This window comes from Phocoena sinus, chromosome 8 (genome assembly GCF_008692025.1).
Source record: "Phocoena sinus isolate mPhoSin1 chromosome 8, mPhoSin1.pri, whole genome shotgun sequence".
In the NCBI taxonomy this organism is placed as follows: Eukaryota; Metazoa; Chordata; class Mammalia; order Artiodactyla; family Phocoenidae; genus Phocoena; species Phocoena sinus.
The window spans coordinates 61,100,470-61,120,133 of NC_045770.1; the positions used below are offsets into that span (position 1 = coordinate 61,100,470).

General features: G+C 39.5%; 1 protein-coding gene across 1 annotated transcript; it reads right to left on the bottom strand.

The window, feature by feature from the left end:
- Positions 1–77: 77 nt before the first annotated feature.
- Positions 78–1,036, bottom strand: LOC116758331 (olfactory receptor 51F2-like). The gene is given in 2 exon segments (XM_032641158.1): positions 78–823; positions 826–1,036. Coding segments are annotated over 2 exon segments (957 nt in total).
- Positions 1,037–19,664: the final 18,628 nt, after the last annotated feature.

Sequence of the window (19,664 nt, forward strand, 5' to 3'; positions counted from 1 at the left end):
TAAATATTTGCACACTTAGCTTCAACAAACACCAGATTTACTTTTCTATTGATAATATGACCTGACACAGACTGTCTCTAGAATTCTATGATTCTATGGGCCTTTGGAATGGAGAATTTTTTTATCACAGCTCTGCGTATCTGTTTGGTCTTCACACGATAGATGATGGGGTTCATGACTGGGGGGATCAGCAGGTAGGTGTTAGCAATCATAGTATGTACATAGGCTGGGCCTTGTTTCCCAAATCTGTGAACAAAGGAGAGACTGATCAATGGAATATAGAAAATAGCAATAGCCCCAGTATGGGAGATACAGGTGCTGAAGGCTTTCTTCCTCTCTTCTGGGGATGTGATGCTGAGGATAGTCTTAATGATCAAAACATAAGAAAGGGCGATGAGAATTGAGTCCACACCAACATTAGAGGTCATGGCAGTCAGCCCAATTGCATTGTTGATCCTGGTGTCTGTGCATGAGAGCTTCATCGCATGAGGGTGGAAGCAGTAAGAGTAGTGGAGCACGTGGCTGAGGCAGAAGGACAGTCTCATAAGAATTGCTACCATTGGTGTCAGCACTAGTGTCCCCCTGATGACAATTGCCACTCCAATTTGAATTATTCTGGAGTCAGTTAAAATGGTGGCATACCTGATGGGATTAGAGATGGCGACAAAACAATCAAAAGCCATGGCCAACAGCACTGACAATTCCATGACAGTGAAGAGTTTAACAAAGAACATCTGTGACAAGCAGGCAGTAAAGCTGATCTCCCTGTCATTGAACCAGAATATACCCAACATGGCGACCAGAGTGTATACGGACAAGCCAAGGTGGTAGACAACATGGAGAGGAAATAATACATGGGCTCATGAAGGCTGGGCTGAGTAACAGTGGCAAATAGAATCAGGCTGTTTCCTGAGAGAGCTGTTAAATAGAGAAAACAGAAGGGAATGGAGATCCAGGTGTGGAAGGCTTCCAGCCCAGGAACACCAGTTAGCGGGAAAATAACGGAAAAAGATGTGATATTCTGGAAGTCTGACATGCTGGATTAAAAGTACTGAATTCCAAGATGAAATTCTGGAATAACCAAAAAAAACCTACCTTTAAAAAATTAATCCAATTACAAATAATTTTATTCAACCAAAAAATAACCACAGAGGAATATCTATATATTATGTAAGTATGAATGGCTCATTTAAATTGATAAAATAATTGTAAGATTTCAACTGTTGTAATAGGTACTCTTTTTTTTTTGTATTTTCCCCAGCCCATGATTTTTCTTCCCTGGGGCCCTTTGCTAGTAGCTAGGTTTATACTATGTGATCTTTTCCTCTAGCCAAAGATGCCTGGACTAAGAAAAGACGCTTTACCCAAGATTGGCCAATCATATTCCATCTTCTTTGGGATGTTTTTCTGTATAGTTGGCATCAGAGAAAAATAGATTGGGGCTTTGGAGCAGCAATATTACATTGGCCATGAGAACAGAAAGCAGTGAAGCTTACAGACAATTTGGGAAGCCAGAAAATATTGAGAAAGAGATACTTATAATGCAAAGCAACACATATGAAGTGATAATAAATGGCTTAGGCATCAGTGCAGCCATGAGCAGGTGCCTACAGTATCTAACCTTTCAAGTGACTCTTGCAGTACAGCATCTGGAATTGCATTTGAGAGAGATGTAGAGTTAGAACTCAGACCTATCACCTACAGAGGCCTCTGCCCCCACTTATTATAATGTGCTGCCATGTTCAAATATATTTCTTTCTTCAATCTGCTTGAAGACTAGCTTTCCTCCATTAGCAAAGAACAGATTTTCTCCATTTTGTTAAGACATACTTCTCAGGTGACACCTAATAGAATGTTACTGTTTCGCTTTGGAGGGGAATATAAAACTTTGTTGCAAACATTGTATTTCTTTTTTCATTGAGTAGAGAATTGCAGACTGGGTAAATGGGTCTGTATGAGTTGGAAGAGGGGGTCTGGGGGAAAACAGAGATTAGTTTATTAGATTATTCCAAGGCTTTTAGAATGGCATATGTGAGAGTGTTGAGTCTGAATGAACTTGTACTTACAAGAATGAACTTGTAGCCAATGTTAATGTTCCTCAGGGGAACCTAAGTGTTTCCAGACCTCACAAGTTCACCCAAAGTGCAACCTCAAGAATTCCCTAAATAAAGCTCTTAGTTTTAACAATGGGAAATTTTTAATTCAAATTAATGGAAAATTAGAGAAAAAAAGAGTGTTAAGTTACATGAGTTGACCAAATCAGTGAACTATGACTTTAGAGTTTCCAGTTTAGAATAATGAGAGTGTCCTCAGAGAACCAATCAAATTACTGTCAAATGTGTTAGCAAACCTCATAATGGAAATGAGAGTTAACAAAAAAGGGAACATTTATTTAAAAAGGGAATTTATTTGGACACTACTTCCAATGATTGTTTATTGAGTGTCATGAATTTGACAAACATATAGAAACGAAGTAGATATGGTCTTGCCCAACTGGCACGCATTTCACAATTAACTCTGAAAATTTGAAAGATTAACAAGTTCTATTAGTACTTTTCATAAATAGATTGATTTCTGAAAAACATTTTTATAGCTTTTACTTTTAAAAAGTATGTCTTGATCAGAAAGATAAACTAAAAACCTCTCAAATGAATGATACTTATAATAATTTAAAAGAATGAGTTCACCTCTCATTTTCCACAAGGCTTTGACCTGTTTATTTATTATGAATTCACAGAACCTGGGATTCAGTTTTTCAAGTTAACAACTTCCTGGGGTTACTGGGTAGCAGAGTAATCATGAAAAAGGGATCACTTCAATTCTGTGTACCAAAGGTTTGGGGTATGTGGAGAAGGCTTTCCAAGAAAATCAGTGCTTGAAAGATTTCTATGTTTTGTGTATGTCAAGATGAAGTATTCCAAGGCTTTTAGAGTGGCATATGTGAAAATGTGGAGCCAGAATGAACTTGTAATATCTCTTCCTTTGCTCTTGCCTTACACTCTCAGAGACATTTTCTGAGCACCTACTCTGTGCACAGTGCTGTGTTAGAAGCTAAGATATAATACAAACAAAACCCCTCTTAAAGAGTTTATAATCAAGTAAGGGAGAATGAATGTTGCTGTCTATAAATAACTCCAATATCCAGTGTATTATGATGAATAATAAAAACGACTATGAGAGTGCAGAAGGCCTCTGTCAATTAATTCTGCCTATCACAGTGATTTTCACGGTGATATGCAACAACTGAGTTGCACTTTTTGTCATTGAGTTCTAGGAAATTTTATAAGAGATCAGTTTAAAACAATAAATTGCTATCTGAACAATTTCTCTTTCACCCGAACATCTTCATGGTTCCCCTTACATTATTTCATTAATTCAATTTATTCACTGCTCGTTTTCATTCCTCTTATCATTTTTTCCCTTCCCTTTCACAGTGCAGGTTGAACTGATCTGTGCTGAGCCTGGCAGAAGAGAACTCCCTTGAATTCCTTCTTTTTCACTGGTCTACAACCATAAATCCCTGCACCCTCTCATCATCCATGCTGGGCTCAGACACAGAGGTTTCCTTATTCCTTTCCTAGCCAATAACCCCACCTAAGCACTTGATCATCCGTCATAAACACTTCATTCGTTCCAACATCAAGCTGGGAGCTCAGTGTGTATTGTGTCAGCACTAAGGGTAGGAAGCAAGTAAAATAATGGTGGTTTGGTGCCTGAGGAAACCAGAGAGGTTGTCAGGACCTCATCTTTATAAGGCTGAAAACCTTATCTTTTTTTTTTTTTTGTGGTACGCGGGCCTCTCACTGTTGTGGCCTCTCCCGTTGTGGAGCACAGGCTCCCGACGCGCAGGCTCAGCGGCCACGGCTCACGGGCCTAGCCGCTCCGCGGCATGTGGGATCTTCCCGAACCGGGGCACGAACCAGTGTCCCCTACATCAGCAGGCGGACTCTCAACCACTGTGTCACCAGGGAAACCCATCAAATAATACTTTTGTTCTCTGTCTTGTAATTTTGCTGTTCTTTAGGAGTCTGTTTTTCTTCCAAGGAGTTCCTTTTTTTTCTCGCTCTCCATATATTCTCCTTGGGATATAGTAGTTATTCCCATGGTTTTAAATAGCACTTATATCCAGATGACTTGCAAACCTTAAATCTAATTATGGCCTCTCCTGAGTTCTGTATTTCAAAAGTTAATAGAATCTTTGAAGCTGTGGCAAGATTTCTAGGCTTAAACTTGAAGGCAGTAATGAATCATGGAACTAGAGTGAGGAGATCAAATTGATAATTTAGAAAAGAACTAATCTCCATCAGTTTGGAGAACAAATCAAAGCTCACTGCTTAGTGCCAGTGAATAAAATGTGAATAAACTGTTTTATCTATACCTGAGGGATATCTCTACTCATACATCCTCAGACACCTCAACCTCAGTAAGCCACAAAGACCTCACTCCCTGTCCAATTCCAAACCTGGCTCTCTCTCCAGTGCTTCATTTATCAGTAAATGACATCAAATTCTAGCAAATCATCGGCTTAGAATTGTCTCCCTCACGCACACACCACACACTCTTCTCCCTCTCTCTCTCATCCTCAACATACAAATTGTAGTTACATTTGTATTGATTCTACTTCAGAAATGTCAAAAACTGGAGCCTCAGGAGGTCTATATATGAAGGCTAAGTAATACCAATCTGGTTGGTAGTGGGACCTTGAAGCTGTATTTCATTGCAATTGTCTTAAATTGAGAACATAAAACCGTTCATATCAACAAATAAAGGAGGACTAATGGATATTATTAGGAGGAAGCACAGAAGTTCCCCCAAGTTATTCTTTTTTGCAGCCATCACAATCGAATCTGTTCAGTCCCTGCACATCATCCCCATTCATCCTCTCCAATCACTGCACAACCTTCATTTTCTCTCGTGAGAAATAAGCTATAGTCTCTCCACTAATTTTCCTGTCCACTTAGATCACAATGATGCTCTTCTTTCATTGCACTGCCATGAGCTGTAGCTTGTGGCTATGTCTTTAACTGCTGAATTAGAACATATGGCGTTATCAGTATTGTCCAAGTCATTGCCAATGGCACGGCTATTGTGTGACTGATCTGGGTTTAGATCCTTGCTCAAAAACCAACTAGTTTTGAGATCTTGTATGGCAGCAATAACAAAAAATATTATAACAACAGCTACCATTTAGTAAGTTGTTCTGTGAATGTTACTTTGCCAAGAACTCTATAAACATTTTATCTTTTCATTCTTACTACAATACCATGTGGCAAGTATTATTAAATCACTTTTCTGTTAAAGAAACTGAGTTCAGAGAAGTTATGAAACATATACAGGATCAATACAACTAGTGAAGAGCAGAGCTGGGATTCTAGACCTATTTCTTTTTAATTCCAATGCTCATGCACTGAAACCTACAAGTAATGTAAACTTTCTTTGATTCAGTTTCCTTATCTATGAGATAAAATAGACACTGTGTCTAGTACAGTACCTGGCATGCAGTAGATGTTCAAAATTGGTATTTTTCCATTTTTAATAAGAATCACTGGGCTTAGAAATGAGGTTTTCAGTCCCTGAAGACCTCTTTGGTTTTCTTGAGCACCAAACCACTGACGGGGATAAATATATTAGCAACTGATTAAGTCATTTGACTAATGAGCAACAGGGTATCCCACCCACACCTGGCAGAACAAAATGCCCTTTCTCTATAGATTCCCCAAGAATAAATAATTCTACAAATTCTACCATCTGCCTCAGCCCACCATCCCATTATCTAATCTAATTCTGCACAGGGTGAGGAAACTCTCCTCTGTGGGTAAGAAAGTTTGGCTTGTCTAGAGTTGAGCTTTTTCATTGAACAAAATGATTTTACTTACAGGACCTGTGCAGCAATTTTTCTGTCCCTCTCAGGCTGACCCAGAATGCTGAGGAGGCTTTCGATCCAGGGGAGGGCCAAGCTTATGAGGAGACTTCTTGCCCGCCTGGTTGGAGACAGTCACAGAGCTGAGAGGCCAATTCCTGGCAGTGGTGTCATTCACTGTGTCTCCAGGGTCTAGAGGTTCCCACAAGGCTTATTTTGCTTCATACAGTATTTTTGTATCTTCCATTATGCAATTGCTTTCTGTGGCTGTGTGCTTTATAAGCTGATGTAATTTTTTGTCCTGAGCCCTTTTATTGAAGGATTTTTTATAAGAACAGTTTGGAGATAGAAGACGCACACCATAAATTCCCCCATTTAAAGTGTACTTTTTTTTTTTTTTTAGATTCCATATATATGTGTTAGCATACGGTATTTATTTTCCTCTTTCTGACTTACTTCACTCTGTATGACAGTCTCTAGGTCCACCCACCTCACTACAAATAACTCAATTTCATTTCTTTTTATGGCTGGGTAATATTCCATTGTATATATGTGCTTGAGGACATGGGGCGGGGGAAGGGTAAGCTGGGACGAAGTGAGAGAGTGACATGGACATATATACACTACCAAACGTAAAATAGATAGCTAAGGGGAAGCAGCCACATAGCACATGGAGATCAACTCAGTGCTTTGTGATCACCTAGAGGGGTGGGATAGGGAGGGTGGGAGGGAGGGAGATGCAAGAAGGAAGAGATATGGGGACATATGTATATGTAGAACTGATTCACTTTGTTATAAAGCAGAAACTAACACACCATTGTAAGGCAATTATACTCCAATAAAGATGTTAAAAAAAATAAAGTGTACTATTTAATAGGTTCTAGTAAATTCACAGAGTTATGCAACAACAATCATCACAGTCTAATTTTAGACAATTTTCATCACCCCAGAAAGAAACCCTATGCCCATTTGCAATCACCATGAAGAGGATTTTTTAAAATGAAAATTTATAGCTGACTGCTAAAAGGCCTCTGCTACTGTGAGTGTAAATCATATTCCACCCCATAACCCTAGTATCTATCATTAACAGCAGTCCTGTTTCATTAACCTACCTGTGCTTTTAGCAGTCTCTTCTTTCAACTAAGAAAAAATTATTTATTTATCTATATATTTCATAAAAGTGTCCTGTATTCCAAACATCATGCAAAGGGCTGGAGGTAAAAAAGAAATAATACAACAATCGTTCTTACTGTCCAGTGACTCCTAGTTTACTGTAGAAAACAGACAGGTTAACCAATAATTACCAATATCAGTAACCAATGATAAGTTTTTCTCAGAGACTGAACCAAGTGTTGGTAAATGTAGTAGATAATCTTAGTCCGTCACTTAAGTGTGCAGAAAATAAAGTTTATTTATCTTTTCATAATTCAGCCTGTATTCTGTTTTAAAGTCCCAGGCCACTAGATGGAAGAAAAGTAATCACAATAATTTGGAGTTCTCCCTACTTGTGTTCAAATTTGGAGGATTTTTTTTTATTGGAGTATAGTTGCTTTATAATGTTGTGCTAGTTTCTGCTGTACAACGAAGTGAATCAGCTATATGTATACATGTATCCCCTCCCTCTTGGACCTCCCTCCCACCCCCACCCATCCCACCCATCTAGGTCATCACAGAGCACTGAGCTGAGCTCCCTGTGCTATATAGCAGGTTCCCGCTAGCTATCTATTTTGCACATGGTAATGTATATATGTCAATCCTAATCTCCCAATTCGTCCCACCCTCCCTTTCTCCCCCGCCGTGTCCACATGTCCATTCTCTACATCTGTGTCTCTATTCCTGCCCTGCAAATAGGTTCATCTGTACCATTTTTACACATCTGAGTACATCTGATGTGAGGTGAATAGTCTTCTTTAGTTTTTAGTAAATAGTAACCACAGATTTCTATGGGCTATCCATCTTGTCTATTTATGGTACCTTTAGATCCCCAGATATTTCCACCATTTCTGGACCACTGTTGGGTAGATGGGTCTTAGACTCATCCTTGATTTCTACCTCTTACACTCTGTATACAGACCATTGGCAAATCATGCCAATATCATTGAAAATATAACCAGAATTTTTTTTTTTTTAAGATTTTTTTTTAATTAATTAATTAATTTATTTATGGCTGTGTTGGGTCTTCACTTCTGTGCGAGGGCTTTCTCTATTTGTGGCAAGCGGAGGCCACTCTTCATCGCGGTGCGCGGGCCTCTCACTATCGCGGCCTCTCCCGTTGCGGAGCACAGGCTCCAGACGCGCAGGCTCAGTAACTGTGGCTCACGGGCCCCGCTGCTCCGCGGCATGTGGGATCCTCCCAGACCAGGGCTCGAACCCGTGTCCCCTGCACTGGCAGGCAGACTCTCAACCACTGCACCACCAGGGAAGCCCTATAACCAGAATTTAATCACTCTCCATCACCTCCAAAAATGCCTTCCTTATCCAGGTCACAATTATCTCTCACTTGGATAATTTCAGTAGTTTCCTAACCATTCTCCCTGCTTCCATCCCCATCACCAAGTCTGTTTCACCACAGAAAATGTCTTGGCCTGAAGTATTTAATTTTTTATAATGTAGCAAAACAAAAACAGCAATATTTGATTATGCATTCTTTGTCCAAGATATAATGCCAAATGTTTCTGGTAAGCAAAATAAGGCCCCCAAAGATGACTGTGTCCTAATGCATGGAACTTGTGAGTATGTTACCTTTACACGACAGAAGGGACTTTGCAGATGTGATGAAAGCTGAATCCCTGGAGATGGGAGATTATCCTGGGTTATCTGGGTAGGTCCAGTCTAATCATGTGAGTCCTGAAAAGTGGAGACAGAGAGATGGCAGCATGAGAAGGACTTGACCCACTGTTGCTGGCTTTGAAGGTGGCAGAGGGATACAGTAAGCTAACGAAGGTGAGCAGCTTCTAGAAGGAGAAACGGCAAGGGTATTGATTCTTCCCTAGACCTCTCTTAGACCCTCTAGAAAAGAATACAGCCTTGATGATGCCTTGATTTTAGCTCAGTGAGACATGTCAGACTTTTGACCTACACAACTATAAGATAATACATTTGGTAGGAGGATCCATTATTACTTTGATTTATGCAGTTAGCAAGGATTATAGGGTTTAAGTAACATACTTAGGTCTCTCAGTTAATAAGTGGCATAACCAGTATTCAAAGCCTGGGCTATTGGACACCCTCTCAGGTTTCAAACACATTCCCTAGAGAATTTTCACATGACCATTCATTCACCACTGATTCCAATTCAAGATGTTCTAAACACATAGCACGCATGAATGCTTGTGTGCCAGGCTGGATGTTAACACGTTGTCACTTGTGTATGCTTATATTATGCATATGAAGTTTTGTTGTGTTGTGTCACCTCACAGTGAACTCCTTGGGACCTTTGAAAACATTTTCTCTACCAGGCTGGGCAAATTCTAGAGCAGTGACTGCTTTCTCACTGGTCTCAGAAACTACTTGACAATGAACACAGTTACTTTTCGCCTGGACAAAAGAATGTTACTTTTCTCTCAAGGTAGTAGAGTTACTATAGTAGTATCATGTGCATTTTGTGCCAGAGCTTGGCACATACGCAGAGAATTGGTGTGCGTACTGGTGAAGCATTGATCCACATACAGGTGAACATACTTTCAAAATATGGCCCTTCTCACTGCCCTGCTCTCACACCAGCCTAGCAGAAGAGCAGCTGGTAATTGTATCCAACCTTCTGAAAAACCTGAGCAAAATGTCTCTCAAGAAAATCAATTGCAACAGGAATATTCTGTTATTGATACATCAATATCAATAACATTGAGCCTGAGAAACGTACCACAGTCTGTGATGTCATTGGATTCCATACTAATGTTTCTCAAACTTGTTAATCCAAACAGAAAAAGTAGAACTAAAAACAAGAAAACTATGCCTTAGGTACTTGCAATAAATATTACTTTTGAGTATCAACATTTTACTACAGTTAACAGTAAAATATTCTTACCTATCAAATCAGCAAATTTTTTTAAACATAGTACACAGTGTTGTGTTGCTGTGTTAGGGTATACTAAGCACTATTTTACAATATTTGTATAAACTTTATGGAAGTGAATCTTCCAGTACATCATTGTTTTAAAATGTCCATAATATTCCATCTCTAGAAATTTATTCAAAGGAAAAGTATCAGATGCCAGCCACTTTATATGTAGGAGAACATTTATTGCAGCATTATTCACTAGTAAAAAATGTAGGCAATTCTCAATGCTGCAGAAATAAAGTATTTATATGCAGTCATAGGATGTTATAGAACCTTTAAAATTCATGCATGTAGTGGCTGTTGTGGATGGTCATCCTGAATCAGGAAATGGGAAAGCAGGAATCAGGGCTGTGGGTTTTTATAAGTCAGTAAACAGTACAGGTTCTGAAAGAAACAGAAAGTCTGAGACAGAAGCAAGAGATCAGAGGCAAATCAGGTAGTCTAGAGTTAATGTATCCAAATTGTAGAAATAAACTTAAAAACAAGCAAACAATAATAACAGCAGCAAAACCTGGTTGCTACCTCAATCATTGTTCTGTTTGGGCCACTATTCACAAAAAATACTAAGGTCCTACAATGCCCACTGGCCCTACATGGTCTGGTGAAAATCCGATTCTCCTCTTCCCCTCGATTCAAGCCTGTTGAATTAGTAGCAGTTCTCCTCCCTTGCTAACTTGGCCAACATTAACTATTTGATTTTAGAGGATAAAGAAATGTATCAATAGCTCTTCCTATTTTCTCTCTTTTTTTTTTTTTTTTTTTTTTATGCGTTACGCGGGCCTCTCACTGTTGTGGCCTCTCCCGTTGCGGAGGACAGGCTCCGGACGCGCAGGCTCAGCGGCCATGGCTCACGGGCCCAGCCGCTCCGCGGCATGTGGGATCCTCCCAGACCGGGGCACGAACCCGCGTCCCCTGCATCGGCAGGCGGACTCTCAACCACTGCGCCACCAGGGAAGCCCCTATTTTCTCTTTTTTAAAATTAATTTTTATTGGAGTATAGTTGCTTTACAATGTTGTGTTAGCATCTATGCAAGCAAAATGAATCAGCCAGACATATACATATATCCCCTCCATTTAGGACACTACTATTCCTATTATTCCTATTTATTTAATTCCTCTCTGCTCCCACCATGCCTTGTACGTGTTTCCATCAACATTCTTCATTCATTCATCTTCAGAAAAATATTGTATGCACAATATGTCTGTTATTGAGCAAGATCTGATTGTAACATTGCCCCAGATATTACAGACTCTAGTGGAGGATATAAGTTAAGAATGTGGGAAATTATGATATCATGTTATAATTATCCTAAAAGGGGAAATGATAGAGATCTTTGCTACTAAAATACTAACAGTGAGACAGGCTGGGATCTGGGACTTGGGACCCTCTGCTGCAGAGCTTTCACCTGGACAAACTTCTCCTCAAGCAACAGAATACAAAGAAACTATAAGGGACTAAAAATAACTGCATGCACAGGTGGGGTCAATTATGAACAATAAGATACAAAAAGGCCACAAACCAACTGCCACTTTCTGAGGTGCTAGGAGTAAAAGCAGGGCACTGCCCATGATCCCTGCACACAGCACCACCATGGGGGTGGGCAGACTACCTAAGCACCCACTCTGGCCCAGCTCACTCATCCACCCCTACCCTCGCCCCATTTAAGCAACCAGCTCACTGCTTCCTCCTCGCTGCAGCATGAGTCCCAGTAAAGCCTTGCCTGAATTTCTCATCTGGCCTCTTATCAGTTTCTATTGATTAAAGAGTCCAAGAACCCTGGTTGGTAACAATAGTATTGGCATCACCTGGAAGCTTGTTAGAAATGCAGAGTATCAGATGAACTGAATCAAAATCTGCATTTTTGCAAGATCTTTAAGAGAGTCATGTGACACACATTTAAGGAGCACTGATGTAGATCACATAGGTGTTGGCACAACCTAGCCCCAAGGCTAGGTAGCCAAGGGGAGGTAGATCAAGGGAGGCTAGCCAAATATAATTGCTAAAATGAGATTTTAGGAAATGAGGATTTTCCCCAAAGGAGTTAGGGATGAGAGCAGGAGAGTAGGGGGTAGAGAGAGGTGAGGAGAGGAGATGATAGAAGGTTAAAGAAATCTTGCAGACATAGGCAACAGCTGTGGTGTTTTATCCCATAGGCAGACTGAGCACAATATTAGGGAACCATGAAGCAGGAGAGCTAAAAAACAAACCCCAAACAAAACCAAATCAAAGCAAAAAATTTTTAAAACCCACAGTATTCAGCCTCCATTAATTTATCTTTAAATCTGAAATCTGAGCATCTAGGAAAAAAAGCTATTTTAACACATATGTAAATTTTATGTTGGCGAGTTGAGGTCAAGATGGCAGAATAGAAGGACCTGGGATTCACCTCTCCCCACAAGTACATCAAGAATACATCTACAAGTGGAACAATTCACACAGAGCACCTGCTGAGCACTAGCAGAGGACCTCGGACACCTAAAAGGACAAGAAAAGATCCCAGTGTAACCAGGTAGGACGAAGCAGAGAAAGGGAAGAAAAAGAAAAGAGGAAATGGGATGGGACCCACACCCCTGGCGGGGAGCTGAAGAAGAGGAGAGGTTACCGCACCTGGAAGGCCCCCTCACTGGTGGTGAGATATGCTGAAATAGAAGTGGGGGGGGCTTCAGGGACTAGTGGAAGAAAGTGAAGCAGCCAGCTGTGGCAGGCAGGACAGAACTAGATTTGCACAAATGGTCTGTGCCCCAGCCTGAGATGGGTGTTCACCAATGCTGGTGTGCACTGGGTGCTGAAGTGTGGGGTTAGGAGAGCAGACCTGGGGAAAGGACTGATGTTGACTGCATGGAGACAGCCTGAGGGGAAGGGAACGAGGAGCTCCACAGCTGGTAATGCTCCTGGAAGAGGTGCGGTTTACCTTGGAAGCGAGGCGCCATTGTTGAGTGGTGCACAAGGTGCAGGGCCACCATCGTGGACTCTCTCCCCACATGCCAGCCCCTGCCTTCATGGGCATTGGGAGGGACTCCCACCAGAGCAAGTACACCAGTCTGTCGCAGCCTCCTGCCAGCCCCTGCCTCTGCAGGCCCTAGAGGGGGATCCCATCGGGGCGAGTGCGTATACCTCAGTCATGGCCCTCTTATCCCTCTCCCGCTTGACGAAGCACACACATCCCATTCAGGTGCTGCCTCTTGCTGCTCCCACCTAAGTGAGCAAACGTGCCCCAGTCAGTCGATACCTTTATCCCATCTTGTCTGGGCAGGGAACAGAAGCCTGAGGGTGGCCTACATGCACTGGTGAGGCCAAAAAATCAGACCCCCAATGGCTGTGCAACGAAGGAAAAGGAACTGAAATCTCTCTGTGCAGTTATACAAGCCATGGACTAATCCCCTGCAATCGGCTTGGTAAACCCAGCTTCTGTGGAATATCTGAATAGACAAGAAGTGCTTCAACTGAGACTAGTCTAGCTTTAACAGCTATGGACTTTGGGGACATGTACACGTGGGAGTTGGGCCAGATCAGAGTCTGAGCTGCCCCCACAGTGGGTCCAGAGACCTACTTAGAGGTCTTGGAGGGCTTCCTGGAGAGGCAGAGGTTGGCTATGGCTCACCATGGGGGCAAGGACACTTGGAACACGATAAAGAAAAAAGAATGAAAAGAAATGGGGACAGTCTCAGAGACCTCTGGGGCAACATTAAACTTACCAACATTCAAATTATAGGGGTCCCAGAAGAAGAAGAGAAAGAGAAAGAGTCAGAAAATATTTGAACGGATTACAGTTGAAAACTTCCCTAACATGGGACAGGAAGTCACCCAAGCCCAGGAAGCATGGAGAGTCCCATACAGGATAAACCCAAGGAGAAATGCACCAAGACTCATATTAATCAAACTAACAAAAATTAAATACAAAGAAAAAATATTAAAAGCAGCAAGGGAAAAACAACAAATAACATACAAGGGAATCCCCATAAGGTTATTGGCTGATTTTTCAGCAGAAACTCAGCAGGCCAGAAGGGAGTGGCATGATATATTTAAAGGAATAAAAGGGAAAAACCTACAATCAAGATTACCCAGCAAGGATCTCATTCAGATTTGACAGAGAAATCAAAAGCTTTACAGACAAGCAAAAGCCAAGAGAATAAAGCACCACAAAACCAGCTTTACAACAAATGCTAAAGGAACTTCTCTAGGCAGGAAACATAAGACAAGAAAAAGACCTACAAAAGCAAGCCCAAAACAATTAAGAAAATGGCAATAGGAACATACATATTGATAATTACCTTAAATGTAAATGGATTAAATGCTCCAACCAAAACACACAGACTGGCTGAATGGAGACAAAAACAAGACCCGTATATATGCTGTCTACAGGAGACCCACTTCAGACCTAGGGATACATACAGACTGAAAGTGACAGGGTGGAAAAAGATATTCCATGTAAATGGAAATCAAAAGAAAGCTAGAGTAGCAATACTCATATCAGACAAAAGAGACTTCAAAATAAAGACTATTACAAGAGACAAGGAAGGACACTATGTAATGATCAAGGGATCAATCCAAGAAGAAGACATAACAATTGTAAATATATATGCATCCAACATAGGAGCACCTGAATACATAAGGCAAATGCTAACAGCCATAAAAGGGGAAATCGAGAGTAACACAATAATAGTGGGGGATTTTAACACCCCACTTACGCCATTGGATAGATCATCCAGACAGAAAATTAATAAGGAAACACAAGCCTTAAATGACACATTAGATCAGATAGACTTAATTGATATTTATAGGACATTCCATTTGAAAGCATCAGAATACACTTTTCTTCTCAAGTATATATGGAACATTCTCCAGGATAGATCACATCTTTGGTCACAAATCAAGCTTCGGTAAATTTAAGAAAACTGAAATCATATCAAGCATCATTTCCGACCACAATGCTATGAGATTAGAAATCAATTACAGGAAAAAATTGTAAAAAACACAAACACATGGAAACTAAACAATATGTTACTAAATAAACAATGTATCACTGAAGAAACCAAAGAGGAAATTAAAAAAATCTAGAGACAAATGACAATGAAAACTATAAAATCCAAAAGCTATGGGATGTGGCAAAAGCAATTCTAAAAGAGAAGTTTATACAATCCTACCTTAAGAAACAAGAAAAATCTCAAATAAACAACCTATCCTTACACCTAAAGCAACTAGAGAAAGAAGAACAAGCATAACCCAAAGTTAGTAGATGGAATGAAATCATAAAGATCAGAGCAGAAATAAATGCAATAGAGGCAAAGGAAACAATAGCAAAGATCAAGGAAACTAAAAGCTGGATCTTTGAGAAGATAAGCAAAATTAATAAAACTTAGCCAGACTCATTAAGAAAAAAAGGGAGAGGACTCAAATCAATAAAATTAGAAATGAAAAAGGAGAAGTTACCAAAGACACTGCAGAAATACAAAGGATCATAAGAGATTACTACAAGCAACTATACACCAATAAAATGGACAATCTAGAAGAAATGAACAAATTCTTAGAAAGATACAATCTTCAAAGACTGACCCAGGAAGAAATAGAAAATATGAACAGATCAATCACAAATACTGAAATTGAAACTGTAATGAAAAATCTTCCAACAAACAAAAGTCGAGGACCAGATGGCTTCACAGGTGAATTCTATCAAACATTGAGAAAAGAGTTAACACCTACTCTTCTGAAACTCTTCCAAAAAATGGCAGAGGGAGGAACACTCCCAAACTAACTCTATGAGGCCACCATCACCCTGATACCAAAACCAGACAAAGGTATCACAAAAAAAGAAAATTACAGGCCAATATCACTGATGAACATAGATGCAAAAATCCTCAACAGTATACTAGCAAACCAAATCCAACGACACAATGAAAGGATCATAAACCATGATCAAGCAGAATTTACCTCAGGGATGCAAGGATTCTTCAATATACATAAATTGATCAATGTGATACACCACATCAACAAATTGAAGAATAAATACCATATGATCATATCAATAGATGCAGAAAAAGCTTTTGACAAAGTTCAACACTCATTTATGATAAAAAAAAAAAAGAACTCTCCAGAAATTGGGCTTAGAGGGAGCCTACCTCAACATAATAAAGACCATATATGACAGACCTACAGCTAACATCATACTCAATGATGAAAACATGAAACCATTTTCTCTAAGATCAGGAACAAGACAAGGATGTCCACTTTCATCACTTTTATTCAACATAGCTTTGGAAGTCCTAGCCACAGCTATCAGAGAAGAAAAAGAAATAAAAGGAATCCAAATTGGAAAAGAAGAAGTAAAACTGTCACTGTTTGCAGATGACATGATATTATACATAGAAAATCCTAAAGATGCTACCAGAAAACTACTAGAGTTTCATCAATGAATTTGGTAATGTTGTAAGATAAAAAATCAATGCACAGAAATCTCTTGCATTCCTATACACTAACAACAAAAGATCAGAGAGAGAGAGATCAAAGAAACAATCCCATTTACCACTGCAACAAACAAAATACCTAGGAATAAACCTACGTAAGGAGGTAAAAGACTGTACTCAGAAATGTATAAGATACTGATGAAAGAAATCAAAGATGACACAAACAGATGGAAAGATATACCATGTCCATGGATTGGAAGAATCAATATTGGTAAAATGACTATACTACCCAAAGCAATCTATCAATTCAATACAATCCCTATCAAATTACCAATGGCATTTTTCACAGAATTAGAACAAAAAGTTTTACATTTTGTATGGAAACACAAAAGACTCTGAATAGCTAAAGCAATCTTGAGAAACAAGAACAGAGCTGGAGAAATCAGGTGCCCTGACTTCAGATTATACTACAAAGCTAGAGTCATCAAAACAGTATAGCACTGGCACAAACAAAAAACAGAAATATAGACCAATGGAACAGGATAGAAAGTCAAGAGATAAACCCCCACACCTATAGCCACCTAATCTATGACAAAGGAGGCAAGAATATGCAATGGAGACAAGACAGCCTCTTCAATAAACAGTGCTGGGGAAATGGGACAGCTACATGAAAGCAATGAAATTAGAACACTCCCTAACACCATACACAAAAATAAACTCAAAATGGATTAAAGACCTAAATGTAAGGTCAGACACTATAAAACTCTTAGAGGAAAACACAGGCAGACACTCTTTGACATACATCACAGCAAGATATTTTTTGATCCACCTCCTAGAGTAATGGAAATAAAAACAAAATAAACAAATGAAGCTCAATATCAAAAAAAAACAAACAACCTAATCAAAAAATGGGTGGAAGACCTAAATAGACACTTCTCCAAAGAAGACATAAGATGGCTAACAAACACATGAAAAGATGCTCAACATTACTAATTATTAGAGAAATGCAAATCCAAACTACAATGAGGTATCACCTCACACAAGTCAGAATGGCCATCATCAAAAAATCTACAAACAGGAAATGCTGGAAAGGGTGTGGAGAAAAAGGAACCTTCCTAAACTGTTGGTGGGAATGAAAATTGGTACAGCCACTATGGAGAACAGTATGGAGGTTCCTTAAAAAACTAAAAATAGAGCTACTGTATGACCCAGCAATTCCATTCCTAGGCATATATCCCGAGAAAACCATAATTCAAAAGTATGCATGCACCCCGATGTTCACTGCAGCAGTATTTACAATAGCCAGGACATGGAAGCAACCTAAATGTCCATCAACAGAGGAATGGATAAAAAGATGTGGTGCATATATATAACGGAATATTACTTAGCCATAAAAAGGAACAAAATAGTGCCATTTACAGAGATGTGGATAGACCTAGACCTTGTCATACAGACTGAAGTAAGTCAGAAAGAGAAAAACAAACATTGTATAATATTGCTTATATGTGGAATCTAGAAAAATGGTACAGATGAACTTATTTGCAAAGCAAAAGCAGAGTCACAGATATAGAGAACAAACTTATGGTTACCAAGGCAGAAGGGGAGGTGGGATGAATTGGGAGATTGGGATTGATATATATACACTACTATGTATAAAATAGATAACTAATGAGAACCTACTGTATAGCACAGGGAACTCCACTCAGTGCTCTGTGGTCACCTAAGTGGAAAGGATATCTAAAAAAGAGTGGATATATGTATATGTATAACTGATTTGCTTTGCTGTATAGCAGAAAGTAACGCAATATTGTAAAGCAACTATACTCCAATAAAAATTAATAAAAAAAGAAAAAGTAGTAACTTCAGAAAATCCTTCTTTTCATAATCAATAATACCTTTTTCATGTGACTAAACTTACAGTTAATTTTCAAACTAAAAGGAAATCTGAATATCAAGCAAATAAACAAGTAAATAAATAAATAAATTTTGTGTCCATAGAAAATAAAATCTCTTTTGAGTTGCATTTGAGGCAGAATTTTGGAAAAGAAAACACCTTAATACTGCCTTGGAGGACAGAATGAGACAAGGCTCAGAGGAGAACGAGAAAAGCATGTCATATTCATGGAATTGAAGATGTGTTCAGTAGAGTTGAAGCAGAAAGAGTAGAAAGACAGTGCTTTCAGGATAGAACTCTAAATGGGTAGGTGAGTGCAGAGAAGTTATTCAAAGTATTCAAGTCCTGGGACAGGTCAATTAGAAAAGACACTCTCCCCATCAGAAGGGACACTGGTCATTTTACCCTTTGTGTATCCACTGATTATTAGACCTGGGCTGATGAATAATTTAAATCCCTTGGGTTTGTGCTCAAGAAGAGCCTGAGGTTCTGCTAACTGTGTACCATCTCCTGCAGCCCTGCTCATGGGCCAGCACTGTTCAGAATGGAATCCTTAGTATGGCCAGCAGGATTTTCCCATTTATATCCCTATAACAGCCTGGCCAACTCCTTTTTCTTCTATACCTTGGAAGCTTCTATTTGAATTCCCCCCCACCCCCCACCCCGAGTCTCAAACATTTCCTGGCAAACTTATCCAGGGCTGTGAAAATGTCTCCCCCATCTGCTGAAGTGCTTTCTGTAGGAAGACAATGCTTCTATTAGTCCAGAAGATATCCAAAACAACAGCATATTTTATCAGGTTCTTGATGAATTCCTGAAAAGAAACGTGTCTTTCCAGACTTTCCTGGGGATCTAGAATCTTTTGACAAAGGGAAAAAAGTTAAACAGTATAAGTAAGGTCTCTGCTCTTCAGTAACTCTAATGGAAATAGTTACCTCATCCTCTTCTTCCATATAGAAGACCTCTTTGCAAGGTAATGTCCACTTGGCATAGCCTTTTATGCCAAGAAGCATGTTTAATTAATTAGTGTTCTTAAAACTTACCAACCCTCTCAGTTCATCACAAATTGTCGAAAACTGTATTAAGTGGACAAAGGCTGAAAGCCACTTACGTGTTTTCACAGTTTTGACAGAGGCTGTCTGTCAAACATGGTTAATATATCCACCAGAGATAACTATACTGGTGTCAATTTCAGACCAGTTATCAGAACAGTCTAGTGCCTTTGTAAGCTAGCAAGGGACACACAAGGGACTCAAAGTTTTGTAGTCCTCTTTAGTTTTTTTCTTTAAAAAAAATAGGCTTTATTCACAGCAAATTGAGAGGAAGGTACAGAGATTTCCCATATATTTCTTGTCCCTACACCTGTGTATCCTCTTCATTATCACCCACCCCCCACAGAGTCCTTCATTTGTTACAACTGATGAACCTAAATTGATACATCATTATCA